The sequence below is a fragment of the Emydura macquarii genome, unplaced genomic scaffold (genome assembly GCF_026122565.2).
Source record: "Emydura macquarii macquarii isolate MOO-44397 ecotype Brisbane River unplaced genomic scaffold, CSIRO-AGI_Emac_v2 contig_1477, whole genome shotgun sequence".
Lineage (NCBI taxonomy): Eukaryota > Metazoa > Chordata > Testudines > Chelidae > Emydura > Emydura macquarii.
The window spans coordinates 22,918,518-22,942,085 of record NW_027131614.1 but is presented as its reverse complement, the minus strand read 5'-3'; the positions used below and the strand labels follow the sequence as shown (position 1 = coordinate 22,942,085).

Sequence of the window (23,568 nt, the reverse complement as noted above, 5' to 3'; positions counted from 1 at the left end):
TACAAGGAGCAACAGCGGGGAACGTTCTGCTTGGCAACCCTGGGATGGAGCAAACTCAGTTGCTCTGTGGGGATGGAGCATGCTCAGTTTGCAGTCTTCGGAAAATTTAGCTGCCAAGTCTCTACTGAGCACGTGTGAACTACCATTTTGCAGAAGTTTTTACCTTGGCCAAATTTGCACAGATATTTATGGGGATGGCAAAAAGCACATCCCTGACATCAATCCCACCATCACCACCCATCATCTCCAAATTTCAAGTCCATGCTCCAAAGCTTGGAAACAGCCAGGCTTGTCAACACAGTTGTGCAAAAGTTCTTCAGTATTGGCAAAATAATGTAGTTTTTTGTAATTTCAGTCTCAGAACAGATAAACTGTTTTAGCTGAAACTTAATTTGAACATTCAGCCTGAAGCAGACACCCTTCATGGAAAATGTCAGCTCAAGCCGTTAAAGTTTGGCAAAGTTATACGCAATTGAAACTGCCTTCTTATAAAGGAAAGTGTCAGGCAACCTTAGCTTTGGGCATCACTACTTCCTCCCCCTATAATAATAATAATGATATGTAGTCCTCAAGGGCCTGATCCTGCAACATGCTGAACTTCATTGGCAGCTCAGCACATGTTCAGCATGTTGCATCTCTCTGCACCAAGGCTTTTCTCACATTTCCATTTGGTGAATGCCGCCATTAGTGCTTCTTTGCAATGTTGGAAAAATTGTATAATCTCAGTGTGCGCACGCACACACACATGCACGCGCGCGCACACACACACATACACAGCGTGTTACTCAGTAAAGAAATACTAGGGGCTATTTTCACCAAACAGAAATCTGAGAAATGTCTCGGTACAGACAACAGATGCGGGCTGCATATGTGTGTGTGCATGTATACATGTGTGTGTATATAATTTCTCCTCCCATCAGTGGAACTGGAAAACTGCTCACCACTGTGAGCAAGGGATTCAGTCTAGCCCAATATGTTCCATGTGAGTTAGCCACACTTGGGTGACCCAGTCTTGTAAGCTGTTGCTGAGCTCATAGTGCTAAATTCTGAGCACCCTCCACTCCGATTGACTACAGTGGAAATTCAGGCCATTCACATCTTGGACGATTGGTCCCAAGAAAAGACTACTTACTAGTGTTTACCAGCTACAACTTAGATAGTGAGTACCTTAAAAAAAAAAAAAAAAAAAAAAAAACAAGTGTTTATCTGGAGAGTATGGAGTTTTCAGAGAAAATATACCTTGGAGAGATATGAAGATAAAGTCACTATCCAATAATTGTGAAGTCTTCCACTTTAGCTTGATCTTTTCAAATTAATGAGCCATGCTAGTTTCCCTTGGAGAAATTCCCTTGCTCTTACTTAATAGGTACATCATTATTAATTAGGCAAACAGGAGTCACCCCTCTTGACAACAGATTACACGGCATGTGGATGTGAGCCAAAGACCTTCCTGACAGTCAGTTCTTCTAGGCTTCTTCTTTGGACTTTTTGTAGTTATAGACAGACAGACAGACATAAAATGACCTATTTTGAGTGGTGAGTCAGGAGATTGGTACAACTTTCCCTTCTTGTGACAATTCTTTCCCAGAGCATTTTTTTTTATTGTGGTCCCAGGCAAATACTACAACCACAGACTAAGAAGTTATCATAAAAGAACAAATGATAATCACTAAGCAAATGTCTGAATGCATTATATTTATAGTGAAGTGAATAATCAACAAAACAACTTCCATAAGAAGAAAAATTACTTAATAAGGATGGCTTCTTAGTCCAGCTCAGTGTACAAGACTCCAGACAATTTTATCTCATACTTGCAGAGTCCTTTAGAGAATTTATCATGCCTTCTTGGGAGTAGAGTTCTACTCTGAACTAATGTTTTATATGGGACAGGTGTGTAGCAGTCTTGTTAAAAATATTTACACACATTGGTCAGTCCATTGACCCCCTTACTATTTACAATGAAGTATTCCATCACTCCTTTGGTGGGGTATGATTAAAGTATGTTGGCAGAGTAGTTTAAAGAATCTGATCTTACTCTGTGCATTACCTCTCCATGGGTAAACAGAAGACATATTTTATAGATGCTTCATTACTTTAAAAAATGTATTGTACCCCTTATGAGAAATGGCTTGTTCAGATGTTGGAAGTTATGCATGTGGCTTTCTGTAAACCCTAGAACCACTATGTTGTTAAAATGTACAGCTCTTAACATAACTCCTTGTTTCAAATTCCTTCAGATGTCAACATTTAGGCACAAGTCTTCCTTTGCAATTCCTGAATTTTTACCTGCTAATGCAGTATGTACAAAGTTAGTAATGATGAAATATATCGCTAGATTTGAGGCATTGATATTTACAGTGAGAAATATTAATTATGTATGCCAGATTATATAACTTCAGGTTTTCATCAGGACAGTGATCTGTTGGATTGTCGGAAACACTGCTTCGGTGTCCAATCTGAATCTGGAGAGGACCTCTACTTTTCTGTGGAGTTAGAGTGTGACCTAACACTATGGGAAAAAGCCTTCCAAACAGCAACTTTTTTAGAAGTTGAACGAATTCAGGTGAGACAGCTGCCATAATGAGTATGTTTTGGGACATAAAAAACTGATAGTCAGGGAGGAAAATTAATAAAATAAAAGCCAAAATGAGATGGAATCATCTAACCTTCTAATGGATTGCTCATATTATTACTATTGTAGCTATACAGTGTCCTTGTTTTTCCTGGTGCTTTGATTAAATGTCTGTCTAGCATTTCTCTTTATTACTGTTTTCTAATTACAAGAAGACACTGTCACCTTTCCCATGGAGTTTGTAATCAAAGGCCCATAGAAGGTACTCACCCACCTCAAATTTATGCCTTTAATTACCATGGATAGGTAACTCAATAAATAAAGACAAAGGGGCAATGGGCAAGTAGAGATAAAAGAAGAACAGGAGAGACAAAGTTTAAACAACAGGGAGGTAACACAGCTGTTTGCACAGCATTGTTGTACAACCAGATGATATAAGGGACCTAATTTTGACCTCACTTGCAAGGATTAAACTCTCATTGCAGTCAATAGGTGTGGCACCAATGTGAGGGCAAAACTGAGCCTAAGATTTTTGTTTTATTTTTACACATATATCTTGATTGTCACAATTTATTTGTAATTATCAGATGCCAGAGTGGGGAGTAAAGAATAGTAGTGGAATATTCTATATTTATAATTATAGAGCAGGTTGAGTAATATTTGATGCCCAATCAGCATTATACTATGAAATTAAGATGACCAATAGAGCATGATAGTTTGTGTTAAAATATAAAAAGAACTTCCAAGTCCTTTCTGTTTCACCCACTAGTTGATATAGCAATCAGAAAAACATCATTTTGGGACACATCTGCAAAGATGTTGCCATGATTACTCTTCCAGCTGCACCCATAAAACCTCATATTTGCATATAAGTAAAATATTTGTGTAGCTAAGAGTTAGATTCCACCCCTATTTGGTACATATAAATGCTGGTTTGTGCTTAAAGATGAGTTTCTATACATATATCTTTTGTGCCCTCATTTGAACATCTGGCTCTTATTGTTTAAAGAAAATGTTAAATGTTTATATGGTAACACCCTCCTGATCTCAAAACCAACATCAGAGCTGAGATGACATAAATTCAGTTTATAAGATTGGTTCCCATATGGCAGAATTACAACTGCTGTCACTTTTCATGCATATAGCTATTTTCAGTAGCAGTAGTCTCCGTGGCAGTTTTAAGCTTAAAAGTGTTACTCTTCATTACATTTTAGAGGAATAGTTCTCACCTTTTGAACTTTGATTACTGTGCTAGAAAACATAGGTGCAGTTTTACTATTTAAAAAAAAAAAAAAAAGAAAAAGGAAAACAAATAATCCCCTAATTGGGAAATACTCAAGATGCCTCTTTCTTCTCATATCATTACCTGAAGCACTGTTTGTGACTGCACTAGAAGGCATTCCACCAGAAGAAAATATAACAAAATATCTATAATAACCATCAGCGTTCAAGTTACTTCAATTTTATCTCTTCTTATATGGATACCTGCTGTGCCACTTTTGTTTTTTGGCTCTTCCTCTTAGTTTTTAACGTTCAAATTTATTCAGTGTGCTCCAACGTCCCCAGTAATACCTCCTCTAACAGTCTTATTCCCATATCTCCCCACTGTGATCAGCAAATCTTATCTTCGTGGAGCTGAAAGTATTTTTTTTACTTGCCAAGGCTGCATTTTCATTATAGCAAATGTGAGAAACTGAACTATCAACAGTGAAATATTTTATCATTTGTTAACTGACAGAAAGCCAAAATTCACAGATTCAGTTCCACCTTTTGTATGTACACTTCTAGCTCCACTTCTAATCTTCCTACCCCCCGCATGTGGGGGAAAGAGGGATGGGCAAAATTCCAATTCCATTACCTGAATTATTTTTAGTTTGCTCTAATTTTATTTCAACAGTTGGTGACTTAATCTTTGCTCCCACAAATTGGTCGCACGTTTATCATCAAACACATAATAGGTTTTCAGTAGTTGACAAGTGGCATGATTGGGTTACTGCCTCTGTGAAGTGCCAATGAGTCTCATCAGTCCGTGACAAGGAAGGAGCTAGTGGGCTCATGGATGGGTGATCAGAAAATTAAAAATCAATATAACTATTATTTGAGAGCATCTCTTCATAAAATCAAGTCTGTGCGCAGTCACGTGCACAAGCAAATGGGCACCTGCATTCAGTGACTTATTTACATATACAACAAACTGTGAATGCAAAGCCAGGTATATGCAGGTATTTCTGCACATGAACTGTCCATATCTTTTATGTTTTCATTACATTTAGGATTTTGTTGATTTTTATTTTTTTTAAATATTATCCAAATGTAGGCTGGACTCTACTGTAGTCACACGTAGACTGGCACAATTTCTTTACTGGTATAAAGTGACAACTCCATTGAAGTCAATGGAGCTATGCCAATTTATAACAGCAAAGAACATGGTCTATAAAGTTTGTTACTAACATAGTTACTTGAAAATATACCTGATTAAGGCCACAATTCAGCAAAGTACTTAAGCACTTGCCACACATTAAGCATGTGAGAAAGACCATTGAAGTCAATGGGACTACTCATGGGCCCCAATTAGGAACCTTGCTGAACAGGGACCTAAATTCATCATTTTTGCAGAGGGATATCTAACATAAAAGTAAAGAGCAAACTTGCCTTTAGGAAAGACTTAGGTTTTAGGAAGCCAGATAAACAATAAAGCTGATAGCAGTTTGCCATTAACATGTCATGCAATTTATAATACTGTAGAGGTGCCATTGTACAGTATTTTACAGTAAATTAGTTTTCTATAGCGCAATAAGGAACATCCATGCATATAATCAGATATTTAAAGAAAAAACAGAAGTCACATTGATAATGGAAAAAAGAAATCCTTTTCCCTGGCTGTCTTACAGCATTTTTTTTATGTGTGAGAAGAACACAAGACATCTGCAGGATTTATAGTTGTGTTCAAATTAACTGAAGTCAACTGAATGTGGCTGACGGTCTCTCTTGAAGTCTCTTCTATTTTATGTTGAATTTTTCATTCCTTGCTTTATGGCTTCCTTTATGGGCTTTCTCACTATCTTTCTTCTTTTTATTATAGTTGTTCACTCCAGAAGACGAGTATTATTGTGCAATCTGCCTTGTGATTACGTTTTAAAGTTTGCCCCTATGGAAGTTGTGTTTGAAAAGTTGAGTTTTAAAGTCTGAATTGATTCTTGGGCCTATAACCCAAGTGTTTTCAGGTTCTCCAGGCTTCAGAAATAGCTTACAATAAGCTTACAGCACATCATGCCTTCGATAATTTAAACAACTCCTTGGAACTATAATGTGTATTGAGGCACAGGTTCTGAGGAATATAATGTTTTGGGCTGTCTTCTTCTGTATCTGAGCTCTTTATTTGTTCATGGACTCAGTTTAAGATTCTACAGTGTGGGACTGCACAGGGAGTAAGACAGGAAATATTTTATGGCTTTTTATTGAGGATGCTTTTTCACAAGTTTTCATGTTTTTTGTGTAAGAAATCAATAATCATTGTCAAATCATTCCATGGTTTGTATAGCTGATATGGAGTCATTTAGGTTTGTATTAAAGCTATAATATCTTTGACATTCTCTACGCTACTGGCTAGTATTGTTGATTTTATTCTCTCCAAGTTCATGAAGGAAAAGCTGAATTAAAATTAGCAGAAATATTCAAGATGACAAAAAGTTTAGAATAAACAGAAATAACTAGTTTATCTTTAGCTTATAATGCATATTCCAAACTCCCTGCAACAATTTAACAATAATAAAGTATTAATTAGGATTATTTGTATTACCACAGTGCCTGTGAGCCCTTGTTATCATGGACCACAACCCCATTGTGCTAGGTGCTGTACAAACAAAGAACAAAAGATGATCCTTGCCACAAAGACCTTAAAGTCTCATTTGCTCAAAGGCTATTATAAACGTTACCCTTTTTACAGGTTTTCTTATCCTGCTAATTGCGTTTTGGATACCTCTGCAAGATTTGTAGGAGTAAAAATGATGAGCAGGACACTTAGCCTAAAGTGATAGATTGAGGATGATCTTGCATGTAGGTGGAGAGACAGTTGCTGATTGTTGGGGTAGGAGGTCAGTTCAGTTAGAGCAGAATATTGTTCCCAATTTAAGATATTTTATTTTTGCCAAATTTAGTCCTCACTGTAATTTTTACATATGCTTTGGATAACAGGAGCTACATAAATAAAACAGTTGTTGTTTTATACATATTGTAGTGAGTTAATAATAGAACTCTGAAGCTACCAATTTTTGCTTTACATGCAAAACCCGAGAGATTTTCGGTATTTGGGAATTCATAATCTGATCCAATGTGAAATGTATTACTTTCCACTTGTGAACCCATTTATTTCTTTTAATGGAGTGAAACATTGCCAAAGCCAAAACCATCTATTTTTTCCTACATTTGACCCAGGGAAAAAAGTTTTAATTTGTATAATATAATAGCATTATTACAATACAGTTGCAGTGAAAACTGCCTCTCACTCCTGCAGACCCAACAAGTAAAATATCAGTTTAAGCCTACAAAATGAAACTCTGATTTTTCAATAAAAGTGGGAGGTGTTTTTAACATAGCATTAGTTAACCTTTTTAAGGAATGGGACTACATCAATATAAATTGCAGTTCACATTTTGCATGGTTGAATGGTTGAAGTGTGTGTGGTACCACTTATTCCTACTGCAAGGAACTTAGACCTACTCTATCATTCATTTATTAGTGGCTGGCATAAAAATGGCATATCTGCCCTAATGACAAGTAATAGAGATTTTACTTTAGTTTAGGTGCTAGATGTCTGCATGTTTAAAGCTGAAAGACTTTAATTCCATGACGCGCATGTACAATTTACCTAACTCTGATATATATCTTGATGCAGCTGTCATCTTTATTCCATCCTAGAGAGAAAAGTGGTGCATCTATATATCAGCTAGCACATTAACTAAACAGGATGCAAACATTTCAGTTCCAGAAAATATATTTATCTTTAAGTTTTCAGAAAGTCAGTGTTCAAATCCGAGAATAGTCTATCAAGTAGTAATTATTTCCAGCAAGATAAGAAGCGGGTGTAAATGCTTCATCTCTTTAGAGCAGAAAACCTTTCCAAGGAGAAAATGTCATTTGTGTTCCTTGTAGTCAGGGAGCTGCCCATTTAACTGTACTTCAAAAAAGTAAAGCCATCTCATTTGTAGCTGTAAATAAATAAGTGTGTGTGTGCATACACGTGTATGTGTGTATTTATTTATTTAGGGTGCCCCCTATATGGTGCAATGTTAATGTCAAAATAGCACTTGATTCAAGTGAATCAATAGCATTTACAGTAACAAAAATGTCAAAAACGTGATGTGAATATCTGCAATGCATATTTTCCACAACCATAAAATACCCTAGCTCCTGACTTTTATTGTGTTTGTGCTATGAAATATTTCTTCATGTTTGTCATTGTCAGGTTTCCTGCTATGTAACATATTTTGATGCAAATTGTCAAAATATGCAATAATATGCCATGACATATATAACTACTAAAATATTAAACGTTGGTTTTCAAAAAAACTCAGCATCAGCCTAGCTCTGCCCCCGCTGAAGTAAATGTAAAAATCCCATTGTCTTCAGCGTTAGACCAACACTGACCACTTTTGAAAATTCTGCCCTAATTTTCTATATTTAAGGAAACAATAAGATCAACATTTCTAAATGAGGGTTTCTCAAAGTAGACCCCTAAATCCATATTCAGACTCCTAACTAAACATAGTTTGACTTTCAGAGTCTCTGAACACCCATAACTCCCATGCTTTACATTTTGGGACAAAAGTCAGGATTGTTAAGAACTCAGGGCACAATAATAAAGATGCTCCACTTATCTTCACTGGGGGCAGGATTTCACCTATAGGGTAGCTCTGAAGCCAGAACCATGAGAAAAATAAGACAGTGTTTTTGTTGGGGGCGTTTCTTGGTAAACAGAAATCTTAATAAATTCTATTTATTTATTATTCATTGATTATCACAGCTCCATATGAAATAAGTGCCTTCATAAAGACAAGACTTCAATAACCGACTTATGTCCAGTATTAACTTATGTTAATAATTAATACTCAGTCCTGTGACGGGGTACTAATATCTATAAACTGGATGAAAATGAAAGATCCTACAATCTATGCTCTTGCTTAGGGTTCTCAGCGCAAAGATTTTGGAGAATTTAATTGTCTCTGACTTCAGTCTGAAACATAAAATTCCCATAAACATTTCCCTTGTGATGCAGCTGTGTGAAACATGGCCTTTTAAAGCACTTTGGTGTCTTGGACTTTGACATAATTAAATATTTTTGACAAGGGAAACCAGAATTTGTGTTGAAGAATGCAAGTTTGCCATTATGAATTTGAAGCCAGCTTTCAAGTAGAGAGCTCAGTTTGATCAAGAAAATGTCACTAATTGATTTCTTATGTCATACATCAAAATGTCATGTTCTTTAAAAAAGAAACCAAAGAATGAATTCTATTTAAAATGTCAAGGTTTTTTCATAGAAGTTTATGGTTAGAGCTACATATTATCTGTTAGTTGATGCTGAAAGTTAGAGAACTGATTGTAAAAATTATTTTTCACCATATTGACACATCTGCTATAGGTTGAGCAGATAACTAAAAAGCAAACAGCGTCTCAAACAGATATTCTTTGCAAACACAGTTATTTATTCTAAATCTGGATCTATGAGTGTTTAGTAGATGCTACTTGGTTTTATCTTCTAAAACAAATGTAAAAATCTGGCTATCAAATGAGACTTTTCTTTTAGCAGTTGCCACATTAAGCTGTTAAAATTACTCTTGAATTATGTTTTTATTTTTTTCACAATGAAATGAGAGGCTCTTTCTATTGCATTGGAATAATTTCCTCTCTGGTGTAAATCCACTGATTTTAGCTACGCCGAGGATGAAATTGACTTATTACCTATAAACAGTCCTTTCTCGGACAATACTTTTGAGATGTGTGCGTTAGAGCAAACCAAGAGAACTTACTGGAGCTAACAGATAAGTTCAGCGCTACTTAGTATAGTAACTGTGTTTTCTGATTTTTTCAGTGCAAGACATATGCCTGTGTTTTGGAGAGTCATCTCATGGGGCTTACCATAGACTTTGGCATGGGCTTTGTCTGTTTTGATGCTGCCACAAAGGTAAAGGTCTGAGATCTGCATCCAATATGGTATTAATATCCTTCTTCCAAGTATTGTGTTTTGAGATATAGAGTTAAACCATCCTTGAAATGTGTTCTTTCAGTAGGCCATCATATGTCAAAATCCTTGTGCTTTATTCTAATACTGGGGTGTTGTTTCTGAATAATATGGGGTGTTGCAGTTTGTAATGTGGTTGTTACAGACAAGCTACTGGTCAAGTATCAAATCCTCATACTATATTTTAACAGAAGAGCCCAAATGAATTCAGGTTCACATAATTCTCCTTTTGTTGCCTGCTTTTCATCGAATTTTAAAGGGAAATCACCCTCTAGGAATCTATAGTGGTGCAGGAATTTCTCTAAGAGAACCCATCATTCCTGATCTACCATTGCACTAGTGGAAAGTACTATTATTATTGCAATTTCAAATAGCTATTATTTCATATTTCTATTTCTAATGTTTGTAATTTTACAATGCAAAAAGTCATCACACAAATATCTTGATCAAAGTGACCTTTTCTAGCTTTCCCATCAGGATAACACAGCCATCTAAAAGGAGCAGACAGCAGCCATTGGATTCAGCCACTGTCTGTATACCTTGTAGTATTCTCATGAACCTTAAAAAAATTCTATTCACTTAATCACCTAAGGCGAGTAATTTGTTTGGACAGAGAAGTTGTTATATCATCAGTTTTTACATTCTGATTATTATAGACCTGATCCAAAACCCATTGAAGTCAGTGGGAGTCTTTTTACTGACTTTACTGCACTTTGGATCAAATTCAAATAAAGCTGCACAAAGATACTGCAAGTAACTTTCCCTGACTATTTGCTCAAATTAAAGAATAAATGTACTTTGGTCCATGCATCTTTTGTGTTCACTTTCGATGCACATTAAAGCAGTTGAGTTTTGCTTACATGAATTCTCACAAAAAATAAATGTCAAGACTCAGAGATAGTGAATTTTAACCATGCTTTGCATCAGCATTTATGCAGACGTTTTGTTTGTAATTGCTTTGTGGGTTTGGGAGTGTGAGGGGAGGAGGTAGGAGATGAGAGGTGAGAAGGGAAGGGAAAGAATCAGAGGCGGATAACAAGCCAAAAACAGTAACACTAGCAACAATAAGGAGAGGCTGGATGAGGCAAAGAGTGGTCCTACAAAAAGCAGCGATAGCAATCTGCTGTCATTACCATTTCCTCCTTGACCAGTGTTTTGAGAAGAATGTGGGGATATAGTTTGGTGAAGAATTTCAAAGCCAAACAGATGTTCACATCCAAGTGTGGCATTGTAAATCACGTGGCAACTTGTGTCCTACGCTCTGCCCCCACTCCCCCATCGTTGGGCCACATGCAAAGGGAGAAAAGGAAAGCACAGACTAGAAGGCAAGAGTCACCAGGCAAAGGGGTAACTCCTCACATTAGTATCTGGGAATGGGGGCAGAATTAGCAAAGGAAAAATGAGGGCTCAAGGCAAGAAAGTGATGAATAGGATCTTCCTGCCATCTATGAGGGTGGCCAAAGTGAATGTAGTTGCATATCTCAGAATGGCAATTATCAGAGAGTCTGAGCCAGATGGTGGAAGAAACAGACCCAGAAAAAAGACCAGCAGGACCTGGACAAATGCTGGCAGGTGGAACTGCCATAGAACCTGCTGGATTTCCTAATCTTGAATAAAACTGGTATGTACGTGTCTGCAGGCTCACTGTCTAACCTTGCTATTACTCAATGCTGTTATGCAGTTCCATAGCTGCAGTGCTAGGGACCTAGCCACTGTGTGGACCATAAAGCATACAAGATTACTAGGTGCATCCAAAAGAAAGGGTGCCACTTCCTTTGTTGCTATGATTATGCGTGCACACACACACACACACACACACACACACACACACAAATACACATTTTGTAACAATGACTGGGGGAGGATGACAGAAAATTGTCAACTAGTAAATGCAGTGCTCTTGGTGTATTGGGTCTGGATGGAACATTACTTAACACTACAAGGGGACCAATGTCCTAAGAGATTTTCAAGGCCCTGGCATGTGACATAGGCAGTTAAATGTGTTAGACAATGAGCAGACAGTACCCTTCACAACTAGAATTGCACATATGAAGAAAATGTCTTTGTGTGAATATGGTGAGAAAATATTGGATGTAACCTCTGCACCCAGTAAATACATTTTATAGGAGCCAAATTATTCTAGGAAGAATCCCTCGAGAAAGGCCTGGGTGGGTGAGAAAGTGAAATTTCTGAAATTCCATAATTCTAATTCATAAATCTGCTCCATCTCCCCAAATTACTCAGAGTTTTAAAGCTCCGGAAGCATGTCAGACCTTCCACCTGATAAGAGAGATGTTCTTCCAATAAGAGAACACAAAAAATATCACTTGTAACTTGTGTGACCAATTTCCAGCTAGCAGACTACAAGCTTAAATACACAGTGAACTATTTATAATAAATCCATGGGATTAAAGTTTGTGTTGACTCTCATTAAAAACTTGTCAGGTGAATTTGAATAATGAATAAATTTAAGGATATCACAATCTGTTCATGGACATTCCACAGGCAGAAAAGAGGCTAAATTCCATGAGTCAAGTACTTGCTCAGCTTTAATTATTATGGTCAGAGTAGGTGAATCAATTTTGAGCTAGTGCTGATCATTTTTCAGGACAATTTTGCAAAGCTTATTTAAGTTAACCTATTATATCTCTCCCTACTGATCAAATTAACTTTGCTGGAGGCTTCAAATGAGCTTTGGCTGGGCAGGAAGGATACAGATGGAAACAATGCAAAGCAGAGATCAGTATGCAAAGCAGGAATGTGATTAAAACTAAACTAAACAAAAAAAAAAAAACTGTCCTAAGAAAAATTTAAATTGTAATTTTTAAAATTAGGATTTTTACAAAATCCCTTGTACTGTTCCAACCACCACTAGACATGAGCATTAATGAACACTGGAGCGAGGAAAATATACCATTTCCAATAATTATTTGTGCTTTATTTTGGCACAAGGATGTTAATAATTGAAAGACTACTTGACTTGTATTTGTTTTTAATTAAAAGATTTAAAAAGAAATTAAATTCAACTTCAGACAAGAGTTGTGAGAACCTTTCACAAGAGAACCTATCATCGAAACTAGTACATTTGGAATTTTCACTACCAGCCCAAAATGCGTATATGACCTTATAAATGAGTCTGTTGGAACATGCTTGACCCAATTTTGCTTCCACCAACACATACAAGCCATTGGATTCTGTTTCCACCAAGCGGCCCCAGGCTCACATCCTTTTGTCATTTTCATTTTCAATCCTCCCTCTCCTTCCCAGAGCATTTCATCTTCTTGGATGTGGGTTGGCATGCAAACCCTTTTAATATATTTATAGACTTTAAGGCCAGAAGAGACAATTAGATTATCTAGTCTGACCTGTTTATCATAGGCCATTACCTTTCATCTGGTTAGCCTAGTATTGAGCCCACTTCTACTGTCTTTAGAGGCAGCTACCAATCCCCCCTCCCTGTCCCAGAGTATTTCATGGATGGGTGGCTGGATAGCCCATTCTTCTACTTGCCACATCTTCAGAGGAGCTGGCTGCCTCCATCCCTCCCTCATTTGCAGCATCAGAATCCAGAGTGCTCCAAGAGAGAGCATGCTTCTGCTCCCCTAGTTAAAATTACAGCACATTCCTCCAGAATATTTCATCTGAACTTTTTTGCTTCCTGCGAGTGCCTTGTGGTTTCTGCTGCAGAAGCAACAGAGTTATTGTTGTATTCTGAAACTTAATTATTGGGACCAATAAAAAGCAGTTGGAAATTTGGACTGAGTGCACAAAATGAGCTGCTGTAGTGGAGAAATCCTGTTTCCTGATTTTGAAACCCAGAATGAAGCTCAAGAGGAGTGAGCTCCAGTTAACTGAAACCCCAAAGAAAAGCTTTCCCGAACTCCTGTGGCTTCCTACCACTGAGTGTTTCTAAGTTCCACTACTGACTTCTTTCTGCTAGGGCCTTATTTAGGATATCACAGCTCCAGGATACTACTGGAAATTTTCCTGTGAAGAGGGACCTTGATACTCTTATAAAATGCATTTTCTTCAGTGTCTATGCTGAGAATATTTTAGTACCAATTTCATACTTGTATTCTTTGCTTATCAAGGCACACCTTCCTTAAACTTCCTTTTGCCTGTCTCTGATAGTTCTCCAACTAGAAAGTTAAAGTGCTATGATGTTTCTTCAAAAGAGCGAGGGATTAATAACAGGAAATACATTTGGAGATCCTTGTTCCATTTTTACTCAGTCCCTAGTCAGACAAACCTCTATTTAAGTCAGTGGGAGTTTGCCCGAGTGAGAACTGAGTTTAAAATAAAAGCGACACTTAAACTTGGGTCTTAGAAAAAAGACCTCAGGAGTTGGCCTGGCTCTTAAGTGCATAATGGCTGCTATGTATGCCTGAACAGAGCATCCATCTAGTCTAATAGTCTGTTTGAGATGACAGATTTCCTTCTTGTAGCAAGATTTGTTCTATGCTTCAAGAGTACAGATAAATATAACTGATGTATTTCAATGCACATCTGTGCTTCTGAAATTCCTACCCATTTGCAACTTTGCCAATGGTAATATTTCATAACCAGTCACATGCTGTTGGTGCTACATATATAAATAATATGTAATAATAACTGATGGGAAATCAGCCAACAGGAAGAAAAAAGCACACTGTCCATATCTGTCACCAATCTCAGAAAACAAGCTCACTGATGGATGATGAGACAGTGTACAGATTAGGAAGTTAGTGTGGGATTTACCTGGAAATCTTAATAATTTATGTATGGCAAGGATCAAGAATTATGTGAAGTTAAACCTTAGTTCCAGAAAAAAAGGGCTAAATTCTGGCATATCTTGAACACAGTATGACAACCCCTTTCAAATAACTGGAGTTGCACAAGGTGTAAATAGGCCCCCAAACAAGTCAATGTGCAGGGTAAAAATGTATGTGTTACTTGTACAGATAAAACAACCAAATCTCTGGGTATAATTGTTGCTGAATTTCAACATTCCATCCTGAGCGAGGTAGCTGCCACCACCTTGAGCTTATTTATTTATTTATTTTTTTAACCAGAACTTCAACTTCTTTTTGCTAGATCACTGTACTTCTCCTATTGCCCTTTTGTGCATTATACTTTCAAGGTACACTTGAAAGATCAAGGTTAATATGTAGACATTGCAGTGATTAGGCTCTTCAAGAACGATTGCTGGGCATATTCATAAGTAAATTATCTGGATCATATAAGAGTCAGATTAGCAATGTCTAAACAAGTTTATAGACTCTTAAATGTTTCATCTTTAATTATCTATTTGAGTAAATACACTACTGTGGCAAATTTGGCTTTTAATTTGTCGCATGTTGATGTTTCTCAGGACAACATTTTGTCCTTTTCCCCTGACGCTACTCAGGTGTCATCTTCTGGGCATACTTGGAAGGCGCTCTCCTATATTCTGGTATGTAGGGACCTTCTAATCCCTCACTTGTGTCCTACTAATCTGCCTCTTTACAATGTAAACACTGCTGTAGATCCCACAGTCACCATGGGATTGTGAAATCATCCCTTATATCCAACAGGCCAGATTATTAATTCCTTACTCACAATGGTGAGTAGTCACTCAAGCAAGTAGTCCTGTTGAAGTCAATGGGTCTACTCATGGAATAACTGCACAGCAGTGTGAGTAAGGGTCTGACAATCTGAACCAATATGATTAATAGTTCTACAGTTCATTAAAAGACACTTAGCTAGTTGTTCTGACAGTCAGGTTATTTAAGCAAGATAGCAGCATTTTAATTGTCTTTATTACCTTAATCCCAACCTATCACACTTCCTTTTCTTTAATTACTTGATTATTCAGATTAATAACACTTTATTCAATATGATGGCCAAATAATGGGCCAAAGTTCACAAATGTGATAAAGAAGAAAGTCATTAATAATGCTAACGTGTGAGTTTGCATGTAAGTATGTCTCCGTGTAAATTCACACTTCCAATCCAAAAAGCATAAAAATCTCCATTGCTTGCTTCCTTGTTTAGTGTAATTTTGTGAGCAGTAATGTTTCACTTTGTAGTCTTAAATTAGTGATGCAGACTTTCATCTGTATTGACCATATTTAAATTTGACCACATCATATTTCAGTAAAAATATATAGAAAATAGGTTTCTGAATCTGTGCAAAAATTAACATAAATATGGTCACGAACCCTATTTAAACTGTGTTATTTAAAATAAATCCATAGTGTGATGTGATTAAAACATATCTTTGCTGTCTGTTAAATCTCTCTTGCTTTCTCTCGCTCAGTCCCTGACAGCTCAAAAACAGGGCCAACCTCAGTTTGTCTTTGACAGTTTATGTTGCTCTATAAACAAGCTATTTTGATTAGAATGAACAGACATTAAAACTTGCTAGTTAATTCAGATTCTTCTAACCTTACAGGAAAATATCAATTACCTACTGAAACAGTTTTGTAAACCACCAAGTAGCATCATGATGGCCTTAAAAATAAAGAAGGAAGAATACAATTCTCTTGTCCCTTTGACATAGGAAAGTTATCACTCAAAGAAGTATTTGTTCTTCTAAAGAACTCCCTGGATCTGAAGTTCAAGAGCAAGACATGTTCTTTTTTTATCATTCAAGATTTACAGTGTAATGAAGCCCTGCAATATATAGCTTCTTAATGATCTTAGCAAGTGTTTGATTAAATTCTACCACATGCTCACTTGTTCATGTTAATGACATAGCTGTGGTGAAAAGGCCCTATTTGTTTATGTGGGGGCCATAAGGACAAATTCACAAGAAGTGCCAGTTGTAATTGTCAATATGCATGTCATGTAAAAGACCAGTGCAGGATTCCTTCCTTTTGGCTATCCAGGCACATCTCCACTGCTTCACTGGCCCTTTTGTTACAGGCCTTCTGAGTCTCAGGCATCTAGTTTACATGGACCACTGAAGTCCCAGAGGCTCTTTTCCTTTCTGTAGGCTCCTAAGGTATGTCTACTCTACAATTAAAAACCCTCAGCTGGCCTGGGCTCAGAGGGCATGGGCTAAGGAGCTGATTAATTGCAGTTTAGACATTGAGGCTCTGGCTGGAGTCTGGGCACTAGGGTCCCGGAGCTAAGGCTACAGCCCAAGCGCAGATGTCTACACCACAATTAAACAGCCCTTTATCCTGAATTAGCTGGCACAGGCCAGCTGCAGGCGTGTCATTGCAGACATACCCTCAAAGTTCAAGAGTGTAAGGCAAACATTTTACTTTCAGTTCCAGGTTCCCAGCTGCTGCTGTCAAAGTGTGTGTTTGTGGGAGATGTTTCCCTTGATTCTTCAACATTGCAAAAGGTTACATCAAGTTATACATTTCTTTAATGTCAGCAGTGTCACCTAGTTACTGTCGTTAATTGGTATTACAGTTGCATCTAGAGGGCCTCAGTTGAGATCAGGGTTCCACTGTGCTGGGCCGTATATGAACACATGCTAAGAGTTTACAGTTTACATTTGCCTTTGTTTTCATTTCAATGAATGTAATCCCAACTGAACATTCTGGTCATCACATCTTGGATTCTTGGTGTACAGCAAGTAATCTGGATACACTTCTGTACATCCTTTCAGTGTATCTCATTTTGGCAGTGGCGTACCGTGGGTCTCTGGCACTCGGGGGCCAAGCCTGATTTCACATTAGTAAATCTGTTAGGTACTCAGATACCAAGGAAATGGGCTAAAAAACATAGAGTGTGTGTGTGTGTGTGTGTGTGTGTGTGTGTGTGTGTGTTTACACCGATCACCTTGGTATGCAAACATAACACTTTTGCATAGTATACATTGCATTATGTATATAATACACATATACATATATATCATCTTCCCCATATTCTATCATCTGGGGTTGGATCATAGTGCAAGCATTTGCCATATTTGTCCATCTGAAGTGGCATAAAGGTCCACTTGCTTACCATCTTCTTTGATGTAATCCATCCATCACTTCCTCAGCTTTACCCAGGTGTCTCTTTCCTTCCACTCTCTCCTGCCATGCTATCTTGACTAGGTCCTCTTCATTTATCTTCAGTATGCGACTGAACCATCGAAGTAGTGCTTTTTGGACTTTGTCAGCCACATCACGTACTTTGACTTCCACTTTGACTTCATTCATTTAATTCTTTCCTCTTGAAATCTGTCTCTTTGTGTAACTCTTTTTATAGAGCAAAGATGTCTCATCTCAAATACCTGGAGGCACTGAACCTGCTGTCTCTTTACAACCCATGCTTCTGCACCATACAGTATTGCAGGATGCATTATTCTATACATCTGGGCTTTTGGTCTTAGTGGCATACACTTGTTATATACAACACTTGAAATGCTAGGCCACACACATCCAGCATTCCCCCAGTCTAGACCGTGTCTCACATTCAAACTTGCTGTCTTCCATAACACCAGCTGTCAAGGTAATTGGAATGGCCAGTCTGATTTCATCTCACTCCATTAATCTTTATGTCCAGTTTCCCCGTGGCACTGCTGCTGACCCACATGACCTCAGTCTTAGACATGTTCATTGTCATCCTATGCCAGTTTAGATGGTCACACCACTGGTTTACTGTTTCCCCACAGGCTTCTCTTGTGGATATTTTTATTACTATATCATCTGCATATAGTAGTTTCTCACTTTTTCCAATTGGGATCATCCTAATGACATACTCCATCAACATGATAAACAGTGGCAGACCAAGGGCTGACACCTGATGAGGTCTTAATTTCACTTCAAAGGGGCTTGTCTTCCCAAAACATGTTTAGATCGCTGTTTTAAGTGATTTACATAGTGCATTCACCATAGTTATTAAATCCTCACACACTAAATATTTCTTCAGCAGCGGTATGAGCATTCTTTTGTCCACTGTATTCTATGCCTTTTCTAGGTCTGTCAAAGCCCAGAAGCTATCCTGATGGTACTCTAGCCACTTCTCTATCACTTGCCAAATTACAAATATGGTATGTGTGGTTCCTCATCCTTTACTAAAGCTGAACTTTTCTTAGAGGAGGGGTTCCACCAGTCTCCTAATCATAGAATCGTAGAAGGCTAGGGTTGGACAGGAACTCAGGAGATCATATAGTCCAGCCCCCCACTCAGTGCAGGATCAACCCCAACTAAATTATCCCAGCCAGAGCTTGTCAAGCCAAGCTTAAAAACCACTAAGGAGGAGATTCCACCACCTCCCTAGGTAATCCATTACAGTGCTTCACCACCCTCCTAGTGAAAAAGCTTTTTCTTAATATCCAACCTAAACCTCCCCGTCTGCAACTTGAGACCATTGCTCCTTGTTATGTCATTTACTACCATTGAGAATAGCCTAGCACCATCCTCTTAGGAACCCCCCTTCAGGTAGTTGAAGGCTGCTATCAAATCCCCCCCCCCCACTCTTTTCTTTTGCAGACTAAATAAGCCTAGTTCCCTCAGCCTCTCCTCCTCAGTCATTTGTCCCAACCCCCTAATCATTTTCGTTGCCCTCCACTGGACTCTCTCCAATTTGTCCACATCCTTCCTGTAGTGGGGGGCCCAAAACTGAACACAATAGTCCAGATGTGGTCTCACCTGTGCCAAATAAAAAGGAATAATCACTTCTCTCCATCTGCTGGCAATGTTCCTACTAATGCAGCCCAATATGCTGTTAGCCTTCTAGGCAACAAAGGCACAGTGTTGACTTATATACAGCTTCTTGTCCACTGTAACCCCCAGGTCCTTTTCTGCAGAACTTCTGCTTAGCCGGTCGGTCCCCAATCTGTAGCAGTGCATGGGATTCTTCCATCTTAAGTGCAGGATTCTGCACTTGTACTTGTTGAATCTCATCAGTTTTCTTTTGACCCAATCCTCCAATTTGTCTAGGTCACTTTGTATCCTATCCCTACCTTCCTGCATATCTACCACTCCCCTCAGCTTAGTGTCATCTGTGAACTTGCTGAGGGTGAAATCCACCCTATTATCCAGATCATGAATGAAGATGTTGAACAAAACTGGCCCCAAGACCAACCCCTGGGGCATTCAGCTTTATATTGGCTGCCAACTAGACATGGAGCCATTGATCACTACCCATTGAGCCCGATGATCCAGCCGGCTTTCCATCCATCTTATAGTCCATTCATTCAACCTATAGTTCTTTAACTTGCTGGCAATAATACAGTGGGAGACCGTATCAAAAGCTTTGCTAAAGTCAAGGTATATCACATCCACCACTTTCCACACATCCACAAAGCTTGTCATCTCATCATAAAAGGCAATCAGTTTGGCCAGGCATGACCTGCCCTTGGTGAATCCATGCTGACTGATCCCAATCACCTTCCTCTCCTCCAAGGGCTTCAAAATGGATTCCTAGAGGACCTGCTCCATGATTTTTCCAGGGACTGAAGTGAGACTGACTGGTCTGTAATTCCCCGGATCCTCCTTCCTTTTTAAAAAAATGAACATTATATCTGCCTTTTTCCAATCATCCAGGACCACCCCAGATCACCACAAGTTTTCAAAGATAATGGCCAATAACTTTGCAATCACATCAGCCAACTCCCCCAGCACCCTCAGATGCATAACATCTGGACCAATGGACTTGTGCATGTCCAGCTTTCTAAATAGTCCTGAAACTTCTTTTACTGCCTCTTTCCCATAGTGTGCTGCCCAGTGCTGTAGTCTGGGAATCTGTGAAGATAGAGGCAGAGGCAAAAAGAGCAAAACCCTCTCATCTAAGATTTGTTCTGGTATCTTCATCTCATGCGATAGTAACATTATCCCTCAATAGTTTCTGCTTTCATGGATACTTCCTTTCTTATGTATTGGGACCAAAATAGGCTGGCACTAGTCTTGGGGATTTCTCTTGTCTCAGCATAAAGCTTTAACTATTCTGTTCATCTGTTTTATGCTTCTCTCACCCAAGACTTTCACCAGGTCTGTTGTCACTTCATCAGATCCTGCTGCCTTACTGTTCTTCATTTCCTGGACTGCATTCTTATCTACTCTTCTGGTATGTCACACTCAGGCACCACATTAGGATCACATGTTGGCAGCTTCATGCGGGGAGTTGCATCATTTAAGAGACTCTCAAAGTATTGTTTCCTCCTCTCCTTCACATGTTTGGGTGTTACTACAAGTTTCCCCTCATCATCATTTCAATGGTGTTGCAGTATCATCATCCTCCCCTTTTGTCTAATTTTTGCAATGTTATAGATCTTTTTTCCAGCCAGCTGTGGTAGTTTACAAGCTCATCTCTCTTTGGTTTTCTTTACTGTCCACTTGATACTTTGCTTTTTGGTATTTGCTTTCATTTGCACTGGATGGATTTATTTCTTTTTCTTTACATGCTATTTTCTTGTTTTGGATTCCTACCTGCATTTTGTTAGTCTATTACCACTCCTTTCTATCCCTGAGTTTTCCCATCTGCATTGTCCACAAACCTCTTCCGATGCCACAATCCATGTTCTTTTTCGATGTTCCAGTCCTCTTTAGCTGATGCTACTAGGGCTACTGGATGATCCAAGGAATGGAAAGCCCATCTTATGAGAGGAGACTCAAAGAGCTTGGCTTGTTTAGCCTAAGCAAAAGAAGGCTGAGGGGAGATATGATTGTTCTCTATAAATACATCAGAGGGATAAATACCAGCAAGGGAGAAGAGTTATTTAAATTAAGCACCAATGTGGACACAAGAACAAATGGATATAAACTGGCCATCAAAAAGTTTAGGCTTGACCTTAAGCAAAGTTTCTAACCATCAAAGTAATGAAGTTCTGGAACAGCCTTCTAAGGGGAGCAGTGGGGGTAAAAAACCTAACTGGCATCAAGACTGAGCTTCATAAATTTATGTAGGGGATGGTATGATGAAACTGCCTACAATGACATGTAGCCCATCTGCAATTGCTAGCAGCAAAGATCTCCAGCAGCTGGTGATGGGACACCAGATGGGGAGGGCTCTAAATTACTACAGAGAATTCTATCACAAGTGTCTGGCTCATGGGTCTTGCCCAAATGCTCAGGGTCTAAGTGATCCCCATATTTGGGATCAGGAAGGAATTTTCCCCTCAGTTGGATTGGCAGAGACCCTGGGTGATTTTTAACCTATCTCTGGAGCTTGGGGCATGGGTCATTTGCAGGTTTGAACTAGTGTAAATGGTTGATTCTGTGTAACTTGAAGTCTTTAAATCATGCTTTGAAGACTTCAGTAACTCAGCCAGAGGTTATCGATCTATTACAGGAGTGGTTGGGTGAGGTTTTGTGGCCCGCAATGTGCAGGAGATCAGACAAGATGATGGTCTCTTCTGACCTTAAAGTCTATGAATCTATGCCAAATCTGTTTCCAGATACTTATCCTCTACTGCTTTAATCAACCTCTCTGCTGCATTTCCCCTTTACTTTCATCTTGTATCTTTCTCTCCTTGTCCAAGGCTTTATTGTAAATCTGTGCCATAAGAAGTTTGTGGCAGAAGTTTGTAGTGCAGTGCAGTGCTACCATCTCACTAGGTATCACTTTGCAGTCCATAACTTTACTGCACTGAGATTTCCTCAGCAACATCATATCAATCTGGCTTCTGCGTGCACCTTTGATGACCAAATGATCACTTTCTTTTGGAGCCATGTATTGGCTATCATCCATTGACTGGCAATACACATGTCTAGTAACACTTTCCCTTCTCATTCCTGCTGCCTACGCTGATATTTCCTAAGCCCATTTCATACCTCCTTTGGTTTTTGCCTCTGTGTGCATTCATATTACCCAACACCAACATCAGATCCTCTGGTGCTGCATCTGCTTGTGCCTGCTAGGCTTGGTGGAAACTCTCCTCTTCTTCATTGCATCCTTGTTGAGGTGCATACGCTGATATCACAAACAGTGCACCCTCTTTTCCTTGGACTCATTCAGCAATTAGCCTGCCATTTACTCTAAAACTTCATTCACCATCTTCTTCAGCTGTCCTCTCACTACCACCCTGACTGCATCATACCTCTTTTTCACCTGTGTGGAAGAGTTCACAATCTAAACCCAAATCATCATTGCCTTTTCCATCCATCATGTTTCAGGTAGGCACAGAACATCAGGACCTCTCCTTATGATCTATGCTTTTCTCCCTTGACTTGCCAATCTGGATATATTCAGTGTTGCTACTTTTATAATATGGGGTTTCTTTGGCTTTGCAGGTCACTGCTTGTTCTCTGGCTTTTCATTTGGCCACCATGGGCTCTAGCAGACAGCTTAGATGCTGGCTGCCAGAAATTCTATTGTCCTTAGGTGCCAGACTTGAGGCAGGCAAACTTCTAGCTAGGGCTGAGACACCCTCCCATCATTAATAGTAGCCCCTGGCAGAAAAGCATATAGTCCAGTCTCATCCCTCTTTGTATCTGGTATCTACTACTGCCCTTTGGTAACTTGCCAAAAATACAAAACTGCACCAACATAGTCACGAGTGCAAAAAACAAAAAATCACTACAGTGTATTGGGCCACCCTTTCCCCCAACTGAACTAAGTTCTGGCCATTCTCGTCCCACTTTCTTACCGCAGACCTGGTGGACTGCTAGAAGGTGGAAGTAGGATGTGTGGGTGTGTGTACACACCACTCGATAGCTAATTATATAGCTACTCATTTTTGTGTGCTTATATGCATACATGCACGTACAAAATGTATGTAATATTTATATACACACGTGCACATACACATTTACAAGTACTCATATGCATGTATGTGTGTGTACTTTATGTATATAATGCAAATATATTCCTATGCAAAAGTGCCATGTTCCACTCCAGAACATTTACTGCTTTT

The 23,568-nt window shown here is 38.7% G+C and overlaps 1 protein-coding gene across 1 annotated transcript in view; it reads left to right on the top strand.

Annotated features, from left to right (window-relative positions):
- SNTG1 (syntrophin gamma 1) overlaps positions 1–23,568 on the top strand; it is a 503,809-nt gene that overhangs the window by 453,263 nt on the left and 26,978 nt on the right. Inside the window, exons 15-16 of the mRNA XM_067553875.1 lie at positions 2,411–2,563; positions 9,660–9,752. Coding sequence (XP_067409976.1) covers positions 2,411–2,563; positions 9,660–9,752 — 246 coding nt within the window. The remainder of the gene's footprint in view (positions 1–2,410; positions 2,564–9,659; positions 9,753–23,568) is intronic.